At 39.9% G+C, this 21920-nt stretch overlaps 2 protein-coding genes across 2 annotated transcripts in view; both read left to right on the forward strand.

The window, feature by feature from the left end:
- The window catches only part of LOC108039958 (hemicentin-2), a 52817-nt gene extending 40569 nt beyond the window's left edge, over positions 1–12248 (forward strand). Inside the window, exons 3-8 of the mRNA XM_044460176.1 lie at positions 440–711; positions 2418–2495; positions 2782–2914; positions 10039–10282; positions 11188–11285; positions 11375–12248. Coding sequence (XP_044316111.1) covers positions 440–711; positions 2418–2495; positions 2782–2914; positions 10039–10282; positions 11188–11285; positions 11375–11643 — 1094 coding nt within the window. The 3' untranslated portion in view covers positions 11644–12248. The remainder of the gene's footprint in view (positions 1–439; positions 712–2417; positions 2496–2781; positions 2915–10038; positions 10283–11187; positions 11286–11374) is intronic.
- Positions 12249–19115: 6867 nt separating this feature from the next.
- Positions 19116–20963, forward strand: LOC108039986 (neprilysin-2-like). Its single transcript, XM_044460355.1, has one exon. It carries the CDS (start codon positions 19116–19118, stop codon positions 20961–20963), a length of 1848 nt encoding a protein of 615 aa, XP_044316290.1.
- Positions 20964–21920: the final 957 nt, after the last annotated feature.

The raw sequence follows: 21920 nt of genomic DNA on the forward strand, positions 1-21920 counted from the left end.
AGTTCTTGGTCCTGGGGAAGGAGCATTTTTACTGGGCATTGAGTGGCATTTAATTAATGTTTTCCCTTTTGAGCTATTGCTTTCCGCTGTCCTGCGAAGAGGTCACTCTTCGTTTCCCTTTTTTTATACCCAACCCCCAAAGGATAAGCTAAAAGTGCTAGACTGCGTAGTTTTCAAACTGTTTGTGTTTATCTTGATGTTTTGGCCATTGCTTAGTAGTTGAAAAATTTCCTTCGCAACTTGCAATTCGAATGGATTAGTGGTAAAGTTTGTGATGCACAGACAAAGATAAAAAGAAGAGAAGGCATTTAAACTTTCGTGTGATGATGCAACTAAATAGACCTTAAAGACTGTGGTTTACAATAAATATTTAATGTATCCAATTTCAATTTTGAATGTTTTCATGTTCCTAACAGTTTATTCTCCTTTTCTTTTGCAGCAAACATCGTGGACGGCAATAGCAACCTGTTGCCCATAATTTCTGCGCCATCGACCATTGATAATGATTACGTCTACATTGCTTCTGTCAATAGCAAATTCCCCCAGTTCGGAAATGCCCTGGACGAGGAGCAGGAGGCCGAGGAGCAGCAGCCAGATGAGACCACCTATCCACCGCCCGTTTTCGACTTTGGGATGCCCAGGAACATTACGACCAGGACGGGACACACGGCGGCCATCAACTGCCGCGTGGACAATCTGGGAGATAAATCGGTGAGTGAGTCAAGTGATTGCATTTGCCAGCTTATCATTGAATGGATTTTTCTCCGGCGGATTTTCATTTTAATGCATTTTTAAGGAAAATATTTGGAACGTCAGTCAAGCTGAAAATCAAGTTAGCGCTAACTTTTCTCATGCAGTTTTCCGAGCAACTTCCATCTGCCTTCTCCATCGCTTTCGTCTCCATTCCACGGATCTTGGCCACCCTTGTATTGCCGGTTCAATGACAAAGTTTTTGCCATCCTCTGAGCCCCTCCAGTCTGCCCTTTGACCAACGCCGAGTTTACTTTGTGAACTCGTTTTGTTTTTATTCAGCTTTCCCTATTTTTCTTTTCCTCAAGCTTGATACCACTGCCACTTCTGTTTGAGTTCAGGGGTACATTATATTCGAGACCGTGAAAAGTATAGATATTACTTTATTAGATCAATCCAAAAAAATCTTAACTAGTTTGCAAACTTGAGTCGATCGCCACTTAAACTTACATCATTTCCAATAAAATATGTTAGAACTAAAAAGCGTTAAGAAAATAGAACTCAACAGATATTGAAATTATTTAAGTTTGACTTCTTAAACTTCTTTTTACAGATTGAAAAGAAAGATTATAGTTTTTGACTAATTTTGACTAATTTAAAAAAATATTGTTCTTGACAAAAACGCTAACGATTTATAAACTATTTTCTGTGTTTAAAATGAATAAACGCAAGACATACAAATATAAGCAATTCGTTATAAACCATTAAGTTTGAGGGTGCCACTTCTTAGATGTATCTTTTGTAAAGATAACTGGATATATGTTTTGGTTAATGGTAATCTAAGCGTGTTTCTGTGTGCCGTCAGCTAACGTGTCCGAGTCCTCCATCCTTCGCAATCACCATCCATCTCCTGCTCACTAGCAGCGTGGTCTGATCCAGATTTACTATCGCGCCGTAGTGCGACCATCTATTTCCCACGAGCTCGTCTGAGACGCTGTTCCCTTTCGCCACTTTGACACTTTTAGTTTCGTTTATACCTTCACTGGTTTTCCTCGGTTTCCCCGTTTTCCGCCTCATTTTTTCGTGTTTTTTTACGTCTTTCGGTGCTTTGAAAAGTTTTGTTTGCCCGAGGCCGTCTGGGAGATTACTTTTTGCCTGCTGCAGTAGCGCCAGGCTTTCTTTCAATTCGCCTGGTGTTTTGCGGGGCTGTTGGCAACTTTAAGCCGCTGACATTTTGGGCACGCACTTGTCTCCATTTTTCTTCCCCATCTGCTCTTTTTTTACCCATCCCTTTACTGGGTGAAACAATTTACCTTGTATGGGATACGGTGGAATCTGCTTTAAGTTGAGATCGAGTCAAGTCCACAGTTCGATTTGATTGTTCAATCGCTTTCAGTGAATTATCGTATCCGATTTAGTTTCCTAAAAGCAAAAAAAGAACGTAATTTTGTCAGTTACTCTTCCAAATGTGAGTTTTTTTTTTAAAATGTGGTTTTTTATGTTAGGCCCCACTGTATTTGCAATAACCTTCAGCAGGTTTAAGAGTTGGCTGCTTGGTTCATTTTGCCGCTTGGCTTATTAAATTTTCGTATCTATACTTGGGACTGGAAGCGAGTTCGTTGAGTTTTTGAGCAGCCGAGTGGCAGGACCAGAGGCAATTTTAAAAAATTGACTTAAGCACTGGCACTAACAGCATTTGGTGTCCCTTTTTTTTTATTCTATTGCAGGTATCCTGGATAAGGAAACGCGATTTGCACATTCTGACTGCAGGCATTTTGACCTACACATCTGATGAGCGTTTCAAGGTGCGTATACGTAATCTGGGCTAAAGTTACCATACCTGTCCTCCGTTCGCAATTTTCCCTTGGCCCGGGTAGCTTATTAAATGTCCGCCGGGCTTGTACGCAAAGTCAGCTTAATTGCGTATGCAATTCGGGCCAAGCAACTTGTATGCATTGATTAAATTTGCCAAGGACTCGGCAGTCCCATACCCCAGCAACGATTTATCTTGGCATCCAGTTTCACCCACTCTGTCTCTCTCTCTCTCTATATATCCCTTTCTGTGGCTCCATCTCGCTCTAACCCGAGCAGGTGGTGCGGACCGCCGACTCCAAGGATTGGACATTGCATGTGAAATATGCCCAGCCACGTGACAGCGGCATCTACGAATGCCAAGTGAATACGGAGCCAAAGATTTCGATGGCATTCCGCCTGAATGTCATAGGTGAGTAAAGCAGCCCCGTTCGTTCCACTTCCCCCAAGTCCCCATAAAGTCCAGGCCCAAGTCCTTTCGTCCTGCCCCACCCCCTTCGCCTCCTCACACAGCTGCATACGCATTGTCAGCGAGTCGTTGGCATTCGCACGACCTGCAATGGCAACTTTTTATACACTCTGCATTTCTCTCCGGCGAAGGGCTTTGTAAATTGGCCGTAAACTTTGCTAGTTTCTGGGGGCTTGGCAAGATCTACTGGTGGAGCAAAAGTTCCTCCTCTGCTATATATGGCGATGTCTGGATGGCCGTACGTCATAATAGTTTATCCTTGCCATCATGGCACTTCTGGCCAGGACTGGGATATCACTTGCCGATTACACAAAGGCAGGGAAAGAGATTTGATTGATTTTCAGATTTGCAGAAAACAGTTTTAAATAATTTAATGCCAACAGAAAATGTTAGGCATTCGCAATTCGGAAGGGTGTTGCTTCTAAAATCTTGGTACATGAATTAGAGGTTTTAAAAACTTATAATTATTCATAGATTTAGTTCTTGAAATTTCTTTCGTATATGTAGAAATATCTCAGTAATGACTTAACCTTTAATAAATATAAAACAGAAAATAAGTATACTAGCTTAGTAAAAGTATTTAAGTAAAACATATAAAATTAATACAATAACGCGTGAATAAAATTTAAGTAATTTTTGTCATGAATAATCAGTTTCAAAACTATTAAATTTGAAATATTTACGTTTTAAAATATTTTAAAAACTTATTTCACATGGCTTAAGTTTCGAAATGATAAAAGTATTATTTTACGTTTAACAAAATATCTTCAATACTTCTTTCTACTGATACTTTTTGTTAAAAAAAAACAACTAAAATAAAACAGAGACATACCGAAACCCCTGAGACTCGTTTAAGTAAAAATAACCGCAAATAAATTGATCAAATATTCCTGTTTTTAGTATGCATAGAGGCATTTGCAAGTGTTATGGGGTTAAGTTTTAAAGGTGAAGTGGAAACTCTGCCTGCCGACTGTAGGTCAGACTACAGAATAACAACTGTTGGCACCTGCCAACCCTGTTACCCCTCTCCGCTCCTTTCCCCCCTCATCACCCCCTACCCCCACAAATGTTCGGCTTGTCTATTTTTCTACACGCTTTGCATGCAAACGCAATTTGCATTTAAATTTAATACTAAATTCATATGCTGGCTGTTGTAATACACACCAGGGAGTGCGGTGGGGGGTGCGGCGCCCCCCTCGACGCCCTTGGCTTGAGGTGAACCCCCTTCCCTCCTTTTCTCTCATTGTTCTGCCATTTCACAAGTTTTCTACAATGGATTTCCGCTTGCGATCCGAGGCAAGTCGGGGTATTGGGATAGGATGCGGATACCCTGTTTGTTTGTGGCTGTGTGTTGCTATAAATTGCTCCACAAAGCATGCACGTTCATGTTTCATTCATGTACGTAAAATTGATTTCAAACTTTTTCGCCGTGCCCGGGCAGCCAAGCGAGCAAGGAAGTATTCTATGGAGGGAATCTCCGGCGTCCTGCGCCCTTCGTCCTGCGTCTTTCGTCCTCCCACGTAGTTACTATAGTCTCCTCGTTTGTCGTCATCGTCGGACGCCGGAAAGTTTTGTTTGACCAGCGTGAAAGTTAATTGAAATAATCGGGAGGAGTTTGCTACTTTGGCAGTGATTGGTTTAGTTTCTACTTCAATGTTTTCATGTAATGTTTTCTTCGCAAAGAACCCTAATCTACACGGAGGAAAATAACCACGTAGATAAAGACACAACAATGTGCAAAATGTATTTAAAACAAGAGAGAACGCTATAGTCGGGTGCCCCGACTGTCAGATACCCGTTACTCAGGCAAAGGAAGTGCGAGGGAGATGGAGATAGAAACTATGATCACGCATAACTTTTAAACGAATGCACACTGGTCCCAATGACCAATATTTTTGCATAAACTAGAAAAATGAAGCTACAGACTTGAAACTTGGCACACTATATAGTTACTATATATGCAAAGTCTGGACAAAATTTTGAGCCGATCGGGCCACGCCTTCCTTTCCGCCCCATAGAAATGCACCCCGGGACAAAAATTTACAAAACATCCACGAAAATTGGGCCAATATATCCAATAAATTTTAAATATATATAAAATATCTTTAGTAAAGCCAATAGCCAATATTTCCAATAAATTTTAAATATATATAAAATACCCTACCAATTTTCAACTTCCAAACTAAATAATGCATCTTAAAAAATTATAAAATATTTACTTAATTAATTTTTAATCACTTTCAACATCTAAATCAAAGGAATAGGTATCGTTACATTCAAAGGTATCCAAGTCATCTTCATCATCATTATCTGTAGTAGGATAACTATTTAGGAATTCGACAATTGGTGGTGTTAAAAGATCATTAAAAGGGCATTTTTTTATTCCAGCATCCACATAAGCAACAAAGTTCTTAATCCTCTTTTTCAAAGGATCTATGTTTTGCTTTAAGTTTCCAATTCGATGCTGCAACACAAAGTCGTAAAGGCTTTCGGTTTCGCGCCCATGTGCCAGCCAATACTCTAGCATTTCTCCATAACATAGGTCTATGTTGTCTAGCAAAAAGTTTTTTTTTTGGAAAATGGAGCAAAAACGAGCAAAAAAGGTTTATGTCATCGTATTGTAAATAAATGAAAGAACAAAACTGCGTTAATAGTTTTTATAATCCGGCACAATCCAACATACTTTTGTTCCAAGAAACACGAAAAATGATAGGTTAAAATTGTTAAAAATACAACTCTACAAAAGCACACATACACAAAGACAAATCACATTAAACAAATATTGCATTAAACACTTAAATTTTACATACCTCCACTAATATTTTCCATTTTACTTTGTTTTAAAATGTTAAGTAGAACTTTTGCAATCTTACTTTAAAGTGTTGATTTTATTTAGCGCGCCAAAAAGTCAACATTTCTGATCAAAGAACTGCTGACTTTCAGGGCTACCAAATTTAACAGGGCTGCAATTTCAGTAACGAAATTGCGATTTTTAAATGCAACGTATATTATTCTACGAAGATAAAATGTTTTTTTTTTTCATAACTTCAAAAAAAACAAGAGAGAACGCTATAGTCGGGTGCCCCGACTATCAGATACCCGTTACTCAGGTAAAGGGAGTGCGAGGGAGATGGAGATAGAAACTTTGATCACGCATAACTTTTTAACGAATGGTCCGATTTGAAAAATTTCTTCTACATTTCGATAGGTATTGATAAACACAATAAAACTGCATTTTTACTTTTCCGAAATATTTAAATTTTTAAAATCGTATATAAGCGATTGTGGGCGTTTAAGGGGGCGTGGCACCTTTTTCAAACAAACTTGCGCTGCGTAGGAACACCTAGAATCTGCATGCAAAATGCCAATCTTCTAGCTTTTATAGTTTCCGAGATCTCAGCGTTCATACGGACGGACAGACGGTCAGACGGACAGACAGACAGACGGACAGACGGACAGACGGACATGGCTATATCGACTCGGCTAGTGACCCTGATCAAGAATATATATACTTTATAGGGTCGGAAACGCTTCCTTCTAGCTGTTACATACTTTTGCACGAATACAATATACCCTTTTACTCTACGAGTAACGGGTATAAAAATGTATTTTACTTACAATAAATTTGTTTACAATTTAAAATTTTATATATATGTTTTTTAATATTTAGAAATATATTTATTATTTGTAGTGTTATAAAATAATCTTGCTGTATTTTCACGTTATCGGAATAGAAACTACAATTTAGAGTATTTTTGTAATATTTCCTTGGTAAATGGCAACAAACCTGCTTATTATTTTTAATATTATATAATTATTTTTCATATATTTTTCGGCTAACATTCCAAATGTTTTTACACTAGCAGAATAAAAAAACACAATAATGATAGGTAGACGGTAATATCAAGTCAAAAGGTTTTTCTTTCTCCTGTGCGTAGTATATAATTCCCTTAAGCATCGGTGGAAAATCCATCTTAAATGGGTGTGCACCCCCGCTGATAAAGGATAAAGGATAAAGGACTGCCAGTAACAAATTGCCTGCCACCGGCGAGCTGCATGCCTCCAGTTTATAACGATGAACTGGATTCAAGGGGTGTAAATCTCATCAAAAGCCGAAGTCATATCAACGTTTCAGCTTCCGCAGTTGCTCGTCTGCAACCTGGCGGTGGAAAACATCCTGCCCGCCCGGGAACTGCACTGCGGATGTAGTAATCCTTCGCCGCGCTTCTTTCGGGGAACGGAGTTCATCGGCGACAGGAAGCCGAGAGCCATGTTGGTCCCCGGGAAAAGGTAAAATTCAAGCGAATCGCGCGGCCAAGTTAAGGAATTTATGCTAATGATTTGCACCGCCAGAAGCGCTCGACTGCGATGAAATCGTGTTATAAATATTTTCACTGTCGTCACGCGAATCACGTGAAGCGCCCACGGAAATATTTTCATCTGATTTATGCCGGAATCATCTCATACAAAATTAATTTAACTAAAACGGAATGAAATGCTTAAGGGTCAAAGTGTATACAAAAAGTTTCCAACTGTTGAATCTTTATTTGTTAAGAAACATCACTAAAAAGATTCTACACCGTTTATATTGTGATATATTTGAAAGGATAATGGTTTATTTAAAACACAATAGGTTTAAGAAGTTGTATAAAATTGATTAAATTATTTTGAACTTACTTTATGAACATAAGAAGAAATATAATAGGTGCTAGAATACTTTGTTTAAGTTTTATGAATTTATTATACATTTTCATTTGCTACAGTATTAGTTGTATAGCACTGGAAGTAAAAGCTTAAATTTATTAAAATATTTGAAATACAACCCGAAAATAAAAATAAAATAGCTTGAAGAACCTAATCGCCTTACAGACTATTTAATCGTTAAATAAACGATAATGAGTACCAGCTATGAAAGTTGTAAATTTATAATGTTTACAGGCACGAAAAATACTACACAAAATTTGTAGATGAGTTTATTTTTTGTAAGCCAGTTATAAATTTTACTCTAAAATATCAATTTATTAATATCAATAAATTAGAATACTACAAATTCTTAAGCATCTAAATAATTTTAAAGCGTTTACAAAGTGATAGGAAAATGATCCCGTCGACCCTCGTATAAAATAGTAAACATTTACGCGTGTTTATTCCTCCAATTTCAAATTTCCAATCTCGAACTTGTGAAAGTCAAAGGCATTTAAGACGCTATCTACGAGGGCGTCAATGGGATCCACTAATGCCAAGTTAACTAACAAACTGAATCGCTCTCTCGCCACTGAACCCACTGCACTGCGCTGGAGTCTTTCGTTGTTTGGGTGCCCGCAATCCGCTTTCATGCCCCACTGCCACTGCCACTGCCACTGCCCTCCTCCTGGTCGAGTCCTGGTCCTGGTCCTGATCCTGGTCCTGGCCCTGGCCCAGCCCTCTGCTCCTCCCCGCACATCATTAACAACGTCAACATTTGACTTTGTTGACTGCCTGCTGCTGTGTTGGCCAAAAACGGTCGGTCGACGCACGGAAAAAACATTAAACCAATTTTCAGTGCCTATAACGGGGAAGTGGTAGTGGCAACAGGAGGCTGCTGGCTAAAGGAGGTCCTGTCCCACACATTTGTCTATGTCTGCGGCAGCTGCCGGGCTTAGCCCCCCCTCCCCCACCGCGACCCCCTCTACCGAAAACCCAGCGCCAATATTAGAAAAGCCACACGTACACACATATCCGTATGCGGGAACAACATTTAATGGCGAGGAGTCCGCAGTCGGGGTTCCTAATACAACGGCCCACCGGCTGGCTCACAATAACAACCGGCTAACAACACTTAAAATGTGTGTAAAATGCGAGACCACCAGCCAAAACCAACAGCTTCATCGACAAACAATGGGTCAATGATATGGCAAGCCGGAAAGTTACCCAAAAGCCAAGGCCATCAAAAAACCCAACAAATTTTTATGTGTTAGTTTTTTCATTAATTTTGGTCCTTGCTTTTTACACGATCGAGGAATAAAGCGTTTGCTTCTGTGAGAAACTATAAAATTTGTTGTGCACCAAAGAATGAAAATTTGATTCGAAAACACGAAAATATTTTACTATGTTAAGGGACTTCGGTATAAAATTAGAAGTGTTAAAAATGTAGGTTAATCGAGCTCTATTTTCTTAAGTTTCATTTCATTTTGCGACATACATATATATGTTTTTGGATTTAAATCCCGATCAAACAGACTGAGTCTTCTTCTGTTCAAAACTTAAGAGCTAAAACTGATAAATTTAAGATAATTTTTTTTACATTCATATTCGAATTCCGATAATAACTGAACCTAGTTTTTGGTTTGGTTGAGTTTTAAGACAACGTGGTTCTAAAAGAATTATAGAGGGTTTTAGTCAGCTAACAAACGAAATCTTTGAATATAACATTACAATATTGATTTTCTAATTTAGTTAGCAAATCTGTTGTACAATCTAAATTACTATTTATCTTACTTCCTTGAATTTGAAACTCGCAAACAAACAATTATGATCCATATGGAAATGTATTTGCTACCGGCGAAATAGGTTAACTACCAAGGCTGTCTTATCTTTCACACAAGAGTCGGCTCTTGAACATTATGTTTGAATTTAAGTCAGAACTCGTTTCGGGCAACAACAGTGGCCCCCAGCTGAATGTACTACCCGGTCTCAGTTTGCCCAGTAGCTGCTCATTATCAGTCGAAATCTGGGATCCTGCTTTTGTACCTTGGAGGTATTCCGGTCCAGCATGCAGCTTCACCACAAGCACATGCACTCGCATGCACATTTGAGGGCGGATTGCATGTTGGCTTTACTGGAATTGCCGGCTATTCAGTCCGGCCAATTCAAACCGACCCAAACCAAGCCAATTCAACCCATCCCCTCCTAAACCCAATCAATTGAGACGCATTGAAATCTGCGTTTGCCGGACGCATGATTAGATGCAGTTGCCACACACACCCACCAACCAACCTCATAATTGGAGCCTGGAGGGTGTTAGAGCGCCTGGAAATGCTATTAATCAATTTCGTGCTCGTTTCATTCCGTTCCACGGCGAATCGCAGTAACGCCGCCAGATGCCAAGGCGATTATTGCCGGACCGACGGACCTGTACGTCAAGGTGGGCAGCAGCGTAACACTCACATGCCTCGTGAAGCAGCCGGCGACCACAGCGCAGGATATTGGGCCAATCTACTGGTACCGCGGCCCCTACATCCTCACCCCCTTCGTGGCCCATCCGAATGACGCGGCCATCGACTTGCAGCGCATCTCCATGGAGTCCACGCTGGCAGAGAAGCTGCAGAGCAGGTGAGCATTGGGGGGCTGACAATGGGTTTGGATACTTGCACTGGGAAAACCGAACCTTCGCTTTGAAGATTTGAATTGTTCAAACATTTAAGGAAGACTTCTAAATCGTACCTTGCCTTAAATCGCAGATTTCCTTTTGATTCAACTTGATGACAAATTTTATTCATAAAAGGAATAATTACCATTATCTTCAATTAGATTACAATTAGGTAAAGTACAAATCTCTAAGAGTACCAACAAGCTTACCTTTTTATGTAAAATATTATGCTAATGTTTTTTTATATTGGATTTAACGACCTTTAAGTGAATACTTTAATTGAAGTTTAATTGAACTCAAGGTCACTTTGACTATATTTCATTTCTTCTATAACAACCCGTTTTTCCTTAACTTTCATCAAACTTTTGATTTAAATACCCTTAAGAGACGGTCTTATATAGTATGCATACTTTTAAATAGAGACTCCTGTTTTCTACTTTTTGATGATACTGTTTATCTTTTTGAATAAGAGGTTTGAAATTGTTTTTTTTTTTGCATTTTTTAAAGCCTTAACTTAAACAAGAAAAATAAGCGAAATTAAACATTTGTGATTCATTGCTTCACAAAAAAAGAATCAGAGAAAAAATATAACTTTTTGTGGAATTGGAAAACGTAATCCTCATACTACTGATTCAACAGGCAATTGAGCGTAAGCTTTCAAGTGTTGAAATTTTCCCCCAGTTTCCCAGCTGGAATGCTGGGGGAGATTTAACGTGCCATCAGGTGCGAGTTTTTCCAGTTGCTTATTGGCTGGAATGCCGGGCTTTGATCGATGAAGTTGATTTAATCGGGGAGGGGACAAAGTTGACGCAATTAAGCTGCACGTTTGCCTTAAGCTTCTCCGTGCTTTGGTTTCCATGTTTTCCAGATTACGCATTGCCAATGCTCAACTGCTGGACACGGGCAACTATACGTGCATGCCGACCACAGCGGAAGCGGCCAGCGTGGTGGTCAATGTCATCAATGGTAAGAGCGGACCGGACTCAACCGAAGCATCTGATGCAGCCACACTTTCTGTTTGTCTTCCTCGGCTGTCATGTCTTTTTCCTCCACAGATGAGAGCCCCGCAGCGATGCAGAAGAGCAGAGCGGTCCGGACAACAAGTGCAACTAGTCGCGGATGTCGAATGGTGCTCCTGCTGGCCATGGTGGCAAGTTCCGTGGTGCGATGGCTCATCGGTGGCTGCCACATGGACGTCAGCAGCGGCCGCGAGTCCTGCTCGAATTTATCCACTCTGCATATCAATTATAGCCGCCTGCATGCAAAATCAGCCAGACACTTGGAGCAGCATCGATGTCAGGCGTTGTCGCTGGCGGAATCATGATAATTAAGTAGCTGCCGCTCTGAAACATCTTGTATATACAACTGAATTCGTAGTTAAGCATAATTATTTGTGTAAATCCGAGACATGAGAGATGGGAAAACTGTACAATTATGAAATAACTAGTTTATATTACTGCTTCACCCTCCTCCTAGACTTTATTGTTTGGTTATCAAACTTTGGAATGTTTCTGAAACATTTCCACTTTCCGCATTTATTCAGAATTGAAGTGGTTTCCCATCTGGCATACAGTAAACTAAACTATAACTACATTTAATGCTAATTTTTATGCCTAGCGTAAATATTCATAAAACAATGGAAATAAAAAAAAGGTGCCCAAGTAATTATCAAATGTTATCGAAATTACGCCCGATAATAACATACATTAGCGATAACAGACACAAAATGCATTGTATTGTTAATTTCGGAATGCAAATATTATTATTCGGGTGTTTTCTGTTATTGCAATTATCTAATTATATTTGTCACTGTGAAAACACTTGAAAACTAATTCAACTCAACTCTCATTAAAGCGACAGGCGTTGAAAAAACAAATTTAAATTGCGCTATCAGCATTAACACGAAATGGCCACAATTAATTTCGATTCAATTTAGTTATAGATATACGAACAATTTGTAACCATATATATCGAATTTCTCAATGAGAAACAATAAAATGTATTTTGTTGAAATAAAAACTTGATTTTAACCACCTTTACTGTACTCACATGCCTGTTTTTTTATATGTATCGATTTTCCATCACATTAATTAAATTTCTCTGCCACCAGAGTTGTGTAATTATGTAAGTAAAGGTTACTCGAAAATGCCCTTTGTCGAATCATTACATAGTTAAATGCTCGATAATGTGCGTGGACCTAATTTAATTTCGATTAATTCGTGCCTTGACATGAAAATACGGAAAGTCTAATCCACGCAGTGCCAGCTAAAGCATTTCGAATTAAGCGGATCTCGATAAGCCGGCGCCACGCGTCGTCGATTCCCAGCCGCAGTTCCAGGCACACCGCGGCGTATACTTAATTTCGAACTTTGACCTCACCTGCTCCACTTGACTGCCTGCCTGGCGTTCCTGGAAAAAAGGCTATCCACACCGCTGTAAGGGAGCAAGGGTTCGTTGGGTTGGTTGGGTTGACTGGGGTCACGTTGGTCAACAACAATACGTTACGCTTTCTAATTTGCTGCGCCAGCCACACGGGGCGTATGCGCGATTATCAGCTACCGCAGGGAGTGTGTGCTGTGCTGTGAGTGCGCATAATTACGCGCAGTTGAGTCGCTTAAATGAAATCATAAATTATCCGCACACGCTCGCCGGCCTTTCACTTAATTGTGTGCAAATATTTTCCAGACGAACGCAATTCGCACTGATTGATACATGTTTCAGCTGACTTTGCTGGTAATTTGAAAGCGGTTTGGCACACTGACAAATGGTGTACTTAATATCATTACGCGGAATTTAAATCAGCGAGCTTGTATTTTAATAAAACGCAACTGGATGGAAGTGATGCAAATGCAAACTAGTTTCAGGTAAATATAATTAATTCAAAACCCTATTTTCCATCTAATTTTGCCACTTTTAAATGTGTGCGCGACTTTCATTAGCCATCCCAATGTTTTCCCAGTTATTTTCGAGAGAATTTAAAACGAAAGCCAAATAAAGTTTATAGTTAATTTAGCTCGGCACTCCGTGAGCGGCTGCAATTAAAATCTGAAAATAGTTTCGTCGCAACTTAAATTGTAGTCGTTGTTGCCTCTGCACTCCTGTTGTCGTTGTCATATTTTGTAAACTGTCGGGGTAACTCGGGCAAATAAATTGAACCATTAGCACGACAAGTCAAAAAGTTTCCCAGCTCGACGTGGAGTCCAGTAGTCGATTTGGATTCTTTTTCCGCTGCCATTGTTGTTTACTTGCGGAGAAATAACCGCAGGGCCGCAATAAACGAGACAGAAGCGACGAAAAAGTCCAACTCGTCACCTGTCTGCCCGTCGGGCCCAGCTCCTTGTTCCCTGCTCCCCGCTCCATGCCCCCTGCTTCCTGACCCTTCCTCTTTGCTGTTTCGTCCTGCTGTCATCAAAGAAAAACATTTATGCAATCCGGAACGTCAGTAGTGACGGGAAGAAAGAAGGGCACGGCTTTATGTGCGGGCGTTTCTCAACTTTAATTGTGTTCGGTTGTATGCGAAACTAAATTTTCATATTGTAATTTTGGCAGACAAAAGTCAAACGGGCCAAAAACGGCAGCTCATAAAAAGTTTTATCGTTTTAAAGTTCTCGGAGCAATTACACTGCAAAAGTTAATTAAGCACCGCAAGCAAATAGACGGAGGAAAGGGAGTTGTAGGTAAGTCACTTTTGAGCATAATTTCATTTGCGCAAAGGAGCGTGCCGGTGGAACATCCTTCTTTGCAATTCGACCCTGCTGCATGCGTGCAAATGGGTCTGAGATACAAATCATTACGTTGTGTGAGTTCCAGTTAAGTTGGATACGAACCGCACTGTGGAACTGGGAGGTAACTTTTGGGGCGAAATCATATCAGGGGCTTTGGAAAAATATATATTTCGAAATCCTACAGGGGGCTAAAACCAATTGGGAATTATAAACGCTAAGTAACGCTCAAATAAAATTTAAATGCAAGGAGCACAAGTACACAACAACAATTTTAATTTAGAGGATCTTAAGTAAGAGTAACTATTTTTTAAATAGTCAAACATACAATAACAAAATACTTGTTCTATTCGGTACTATATTTAATTCTTAATTGGTTAATTGGAGCAAGCCTATTTTTTTGTGTGCAGGTTATTCACGTACATAGGGCTAGTCACAATACTATAATCTTAAGGTAAAAAAGAGCTGAATTTGATTTTCTAACACTAAGATATTAAAATATTTCGTACTTTTGCTCATCAAATTAAATTCGATTTAAAAAAACGATTATATTTTGTGAAACTACTCATGAATGATTGCAACTTGGTATGCTAAATTTGTAGGTAATAATAAAATGTATCTGTCCATGAAAAGTATTTACCAACCCACAGTCCACCATCTCTAAGCATGCATCTGGGCCATAAAAGTACCCCATTGTGTATGCCAGGAAATTTTGCATAACAAGGCACTTATTAAAAAGCATTATTAACTTGATAAAAATAAATTACATGCCAAAAAACTGCCATCTATTAACAATAATGTTTGCTGACCCCGTGCAGCCAGTAGTGTCTTCCCAACTGGCCCACACTATCGCATAAATAAATGGGAAAACCACTGACGTTGGCACTTGCCTGGAAAACCACAGAAGTGGTGGGCGGAAACCCCCCAAATTACTTGGCGATGTGGTACCCACCTTCGACGGACCGAAATGCAAAAGCCTGTACGATTTAATCTAATCTGCGTCCAATGAAATAAATTCATCCCATTTGCGGGATGGGACTAACAACCCAGTTGCTGTTATTGTTCTTGTTTGGCATGTTTGCGCCGGTTTCTGTTTAACTTTTACCACTAATTAAGTGCTTACACGAAAGATTTCAAAGCAAAAAGGGACACAATGCCGGAATGGCCAGAACACACAATGTAAACGAAAATTGAAAACGAAGGCGGAAACAGCCGGCATCGGCTGGAGTTCTGGCCTGGCCTGGCTCAAAGTCCAAGTTTTGGTCCCTGCCTGAAAAAAAGTGTCGGCGTTTAATTATAAATTTACACGTTCAACCACTGAAAAAGAGCAACTCATGCTAAAAAGGGTAAACACATCACCAGCAAGGCCACACACACTGTCTTACGTACATTCTGTATTTTGAGATCTGCTCTTGAGTTGAGGACCAAATGGCGGGCTTAAAAGCAGAAGACTTGGTAGAAATTAGTGGTACCTAGTATGTAATGTTTGAAAAATAATTTTAATCGCCATAAAGCTAAAATTAAGGGGATTTAAAATCGATTTGTTTAAGATTTTTTAAAAAATTAGCTTAACACATAACGTCTAATTCTCATTAAAAAATTTTACAATTAGAGAAAAGGTTAAAACATTGCATGTGCTTTTAAAAAGAAGAAACTCTGATGATTTTTTAAAGGATTAGTTTAGTTAGTTTTATTACAAAAATAATTTGAAGTCTCCAGTAACATCAATTACTATTTTTACTAAAGAAAATCTAATTCAAATATTAAGATTATCCTTCGACTTTGACTTGAATGTAGTGGATATCGCATGGCCCAAAGCCTCTTTAGCTGTTTTTTACTTATGTTTGCCTATTTGGTGCGGCTGGGTCAGTCAGCATTCATGTATGGGCAAATACATAAATATACCTATTTACGAACTTATATTCCCACTTGTTTGCGCTTCGGCCTGTCTATATTTACCAGCTTGTGGGCGTTTTAGCCACGCACCTTGGTAAATAAATTTGTTAAAGCGAGGGGACCCGCATGGAAAATTAAATATGTTTTACCAAACAGAGAAAAGGGTGTTGAGCCCCTAAGTAGGGTGGTCAATTTCATGGCATTTAATATTCATTCACTTAAATAAAACATTTTGTACACAATATTCATTTACTGTAAGTGGGGTATAAGGCCAATATGCAGTGTGTGTGTAAAATGATTAATATGTGTGTATTGCAAGATGGTCATGATCTTTGAAATTACATTCGAGACCGATGGTATAAAGCTTAAGTTAAAATAGTGAGGCGTTCCTCTAACTGTCATTTAGTTTAAGAACCACTATTATATTAAGCACTCGACATTTCCTTTCTCTCAACAATATGGCATCGAATTTTCAGTAAGGAAGCTGAAATGGGAGGCCAAACTAATTATGCTTTTAAACGAATTGTGCTCAAATTGCATTATGAGACGCAGGCGCGTGTTGACATTTTCACTATTAACAATGGCCATCGTTATGGGGATGTTGTTTTCGAGCTCATTTCCTTTGTTATTACAATTACTATTTAACGCATGGATCTGGGGCTCAAAAGTGCACTCTTTAAATGATATTATTTCCGGCGGAAATTAAGATTCAACGTTGTGTGGGTGCCATAATTCCCGCCGAATATACATATGTGTATATATGTGCAAGGACATGCGATGCATGGCTTTAATGTCTGATGCCAATCAGACCACGGTCCTTTATTCATCTGAGGCGATTGACTGTCGGGCGAACTTTTGTCGATGGGAAGTGAAAAATCATCTCCGCACCCAGCTGCACCCAGTGGCACCCAGTTGCAGTGGCAATATGACAAGTAAGGGACTCAAAACTCAAATGATAAATGACGCCTCCCCGGGCGCACAATGGGCGAAAGAGAAACAAATGTGCGGCAAGATGCGGATAAGTCGACATCGACGATGATGTTGATGACGCGCACATTGTCGCCCCGTGGCTTCTGCATGATGAAGCGAATGAATGAAGATTTATGGGGCATTAGACATATGCATGTGAGTGTCGGCGTATTACTACTATCTGGCTGCGATTGCCACTGGGCGCACTGCAGCTCGCTCATCTTCCGTGAAAATAATTGCAGTAATTTGCAGGGAGTAATTATGGCCCATCATTAGTTCTTGCTCTATTTTTGCCACGCAGAGTTGAGCATGAATGCTCGTAATAAATTAAACTCGGCTGGTTTTCATGATTCAAAAGAGTCAATCAGGAATTTTCATTTTATAGACCTTAAGTCCGATTTGATTTGAGAACATGCACGGGTTACACAATTCGAGCGGCTCATTAATAGTTAAGTATTCTTTGAATAACAAATGTAGTTTTAATTTCTGTCTTAATCAGACTTGAAGAACTCATAATTGTACAGAAACAACAAGTTTTATTTTATGTATTACCCGTGGAATAAAAATGTACATATGTGTTTTAAATTCAATAGTAGATGTAGATATATATACATATATGTATATCTATGTCTCGATGGAAAATCTACCAAATCGAATAAATATTTTAGTAGTTTCCACATTTTTTTTATTTATTTGCTGAACACGTCAAACAAGGATGGACCTTGTTTTCGTGCATTGTCAAATGAATTCTCAAGATTCCAAAAAGGCGGACAGCGGTACATCCGCTTTAAAGTGTTAAGTTTAACATGGTCAATACCGTCAGCGGTAGATAAATATATATTTATATATTCTGTTTGCGCCATCTGTTGGAGGAATATATATTTTTCATTGGTTAACACAGGAACGACTACAACATTTCTTCTTGTTTTATGTACATCTTTCGTTTTTGAGTTTAATGGCCAAATCGAACATACACTATTATTCCTACTTCACCTGTTATTATACCCGTTACTCGTAGAGTAAAAGGGTATATTGTATTCGTGCAAAAGTATGTAACAGCTAGAAGGAAGCGTTTCCGACCCTATAAAGTATATATATTCTTGATCAGGGTCACTAGTCGAGTCGATATAGCCATGTCCGTCTGTCCGTCTGTCTGTCCGTCTGTCTGTCTGTCTGTCCGTATGAACGCTGAGATCTCGAAAACTATAAAAGCTAGAAGATTGGCATTTTGCATGCAGATTCTAGGAGTTCCTACGCAGCGCAAGTTTGTTTCAAAAAGGTGCCACGCCCCCTTTAACGCCCACAATCGCTTATATACGATTTTAAAAATTTAAATATTTCGGAAAAGTAAAAATGCAGTTTTATTGTGTTTATCAATACCTATCGAAATGAAGAAGAAATTTTTCAAATCGGACCATTCGTTAAAAAGTTATGCGTGATCAAAGTTTCTATCTCCACCTCCCTCGCACTCCCTTTACCTGAGTAACGGGTATCTGATAGTCGGGGCACCCGACTATAGCGTTCTCTCTTGTTTTTAGTTAAAAAGTGGTATCCGCTTTTATGAAACGTATGAAGATTTGAATTTTCATCTAAAACAAGAAAGGAATCAAACTTAGCAGGCCTAAGTTTATATCGATACCGATTCGGCTCGTTCCGTCTTATATACTATATACTATAGATGTTCTGTTAATTTCCAATTCTACAAAAGTGAGTCGTTATTTGGTAATTGTAGGATTTCGAAATTCGTTCGTTGCTGATACCTGTTTTAACCTAAATAAATATGTAGCTGATATCCTGGTCTGTGCACATCTGCATGTGATAACGGGTCATAAACCATATGCACCCAGCCGACTGACGTGTCTTCACACCATCTGTCATAATCCTTGGGAAACTTTGACCCGACCATCTGGTAGATGTTATTGCTTATTTAGGCTATTATTGCTGTAAACTGATAATAAACCATGTTGTCCATTTTTACCTAGACCTAAGTAGATTTTGGTAGAAATCTTGCACCAATCTTTGTACCTTTGCGACCCCTTCGTTATCAGGCGCCTATATAACTGTCCTTTTCTGTTGCGGAACAGTCAGTTTTTCGACAACAATGGAAGGAATAGTGTGGGTTTGCTGTCTACTTGCGGCTGGATCTACAATAGTTAGTTGCGCCGCTATCAACCCAAATGACGCGATTCTAAATTACTTACAAAACCGCATGAATTTGAGTGCCGATCCTTGTGAGGATTTCCAGAATTTTGCAACTGGCCAGTTCGTAAAAAAGCATGAGCAAGATGATTGCTATTCTACCCAGTGCGCTATCAACCACAGATTCCATGGTAAGCTTCGGAACCTGTTCGACCAGCTCAAGGACCGAGTCTTCATCGACGAAATTTCTGTGGAGGAGAAGGTGTGGCGTTACTACAACACCTGCCTCACGGCCCCCCAGAGCACTCGGTCGGCAAGGCACTACTTGGAGCTGGTTTCACCGGGTGGGAATTTGACCTGGCCGTCATTCGTTCCCCAAGGAAGTCAGTGGCCCAAGCAAGAGTTCCAGTGGCTGGAGTCCTTGGCAATCTTGCGACGTTATGGACTGGTGGACCCTTTGATCAGGTTAATAATAAAGCCGAGTTTGACGGACAGTAACAAGTTCCGCTTAGGGCTTTTCGTTCCGCTAACCGAACAATTAATTGATGTTTCTGAAGTAAAGGACCTGTTGACCAGCATCGGAGTCAGCTCAATCCGGGCAGGTCCACTGGCAAGGAGCATAATACAACTGGACTCTGATGCTCATAACCTGACCAAACTAGGAGATGATTTGGTATATGAATACACCCTTGAAGACGTTCAGAATCGTACGAATCTACAGGTGGACAAGTACCTGCAGATTGTCTTTGGCCGCTCCTTTGATCCCAGTTTCGAAGTGGAGGTGGATAATATAGAATACCTGGAAGGTATCAACGGGGTCGTAAGCAAGTACGACTCTGAAGTGGTGGCCAGTTACCTGATGATCCGGTTTCTTCGCTTTGTACTTTCCTTGGAAGGCAGTGGTTCAGAGAGCGATCCCGCCAAATGCGCAGTTGCCGTCGCATCTCAAATGGAACTAGCCAGCGATCTGCTGTACGAGAACCATTACCTGGGACACGGAAAGCTACAGAAGTACACCAAAGAAGCTCAGCGGATCTTCGAAGCTGTTAGCCATACTTTTATGACCAGGTTGGAGGAGAACCACCTGCACCTGGCCGACAATGAAACCGATGCTCTGCAGCGAAAGCTGCTCGCCATGACCGTGACAGTGGGCAAAGTGCCTAACAATGTTAACCATCGTCGCTTCGTCGCCAATTTCTACGAAGATCTGGAACTGGAAACAGATCCGGATTTCGCTAGGGCTCAGCTTGAAGTACTGAAGCACCGATCGCGCCGAGTTCTAGAGCAATTAAATGGGCCTGTCCCCAAGGGAAGTGGCTACTTTCTGCTCACCGATGAACTTCCGGGAGATGACCCTACTCCAGATTTCGACCTTAGTGGCAACACCATCGTCTTGCCATATGCTATGCTGCAGTACCCGTACTTTGTGCCTGAAAGTCATGACGTTTTCAAGATGAGCCTGTATGGATACTTACTAACTGGCGAAATGATGAAATTCTTTATGCCCACCAACATAATGTATGACAGCCAAGGAAACTTTGTAGAAGGCCAAGACATTTTCGATGAAAACGAGAAATATATCGACGATATCGACTGTTTAAATAAAACTCACTCAAATGACCTAGATAAGCGAGCGATTGATGTGGAGAGCCTAAGACTAATCTACGATGCCTACTTCGGACCCCACTCCGAGTTCGAGAATCAAACTGAATTCACCAAAACACCGATAAAGAAGCTGTTCCTTCTCGGCATCGCCCATCATTTCGTGGGAAGAGATGAGGATTTGGATTACGGTAAAGTTGACTCTGACACATTGCGACTGGAGCAAGCGGTGAAAAATCTTCCGGCTTTTGGGGAGATCTTCAACTGCTCGACCTCCACTCGGCTGAATCCGGAAGAAAAGTGCCATCTCTGGTAACAAAAATATGGGACAGCACAGTTGAAATAATCAAATTCAATGTTATTTAGTAACTGCAAGGGTATACAAATAAACTAAAAGCCATTATTTTTTTATTAAGAAATTATGTAAAATGATTTTACAATAAAAAATTAATATAAATATGTCTATTTTTTCTTCGCTTAGAAAGCCTTGTCGTTCGTATACCAGAATTATAATAAAGTCCATTTAGCTTGTTTTAAATCGAAATAGAATGACATTCGTGAAAAACCTGAACATACCTTTTTGCAATTTTTACACAGATTCAACCATGGCTTTCATTTAAATTAAGCAAACAAAGGCCTCAGGCCACCTCAGTGACAGAAATGAAAGGCATAATTGAATTTTTCTGTTGAGAATTTTTTAATTTCAGCAGCTACCCACATCAACAATATAGCGAACCAGCAGGTGGGCTCTTTGGCATCCATTCACAGCCCTTTGTGTCTGTTTTGGCCCTAATGGAGTTGTTTTCGGGCCAGGATCGATGTTTTGGCACATGGTTGGGCCATTACCGAGGCTCAACCGTGATGTACAAACATCATTAGCAGGGGCAAGGCGCCTTAAAGGTCGGGCTTAACCTTGTCATCTGATTTAATAGTAAAACTAATTAATAAAAGTTGCGAAAATCGTTGTTTAAAAGCTAGATACCGAGTGCCCAGAGAATATTGGGGTGCTACGCACAGCTGGAAATCGCTTCATTATAGGGCTTAAAAAAGTTTTTAAATTTACTTAAATGCTTAAGTACGCTTTGGGCCTCCAACTGCACTTACTTTCAATGGCTGCCAGACTTCACTTAAGCTGCAAACGGTGTGTAAAAAATAGTTACCTTAATCCCCTGCGTAATTCCGAATGAATTTCAAGCTGGGATTTGCCTACCTTACGGCGTACCTTTCAGCAGAAGGGGGATTATTTATTTAACGTCAATCAAAATAAGAAATG

This window comes from Drosophila rhopaloa, unplaced genomic scaffold (assembly GCF_018152115.1).
Source record: "Drosophila rhopaloa isolate 14029-0021.01 unplaced genomic scaffold, ASM1815211v1 contig_2, whole genome shotgun sequence".
NCBI lineage: Eukaryota > Metazoa > Arthropoda > Insecta > Diptera > Drosophilidae > Drosophila > Drosophila rhopaloa.

Excerpts from the sequence above, each read along its gene's own strand:
- LOC108039986 (XM_044460355.1), top strand. The coding sequence starts at position 19,116 with ATGAATTTGAGTGCCGATCCTTGTGAGGATTTCCAGAATTTTGCAACT.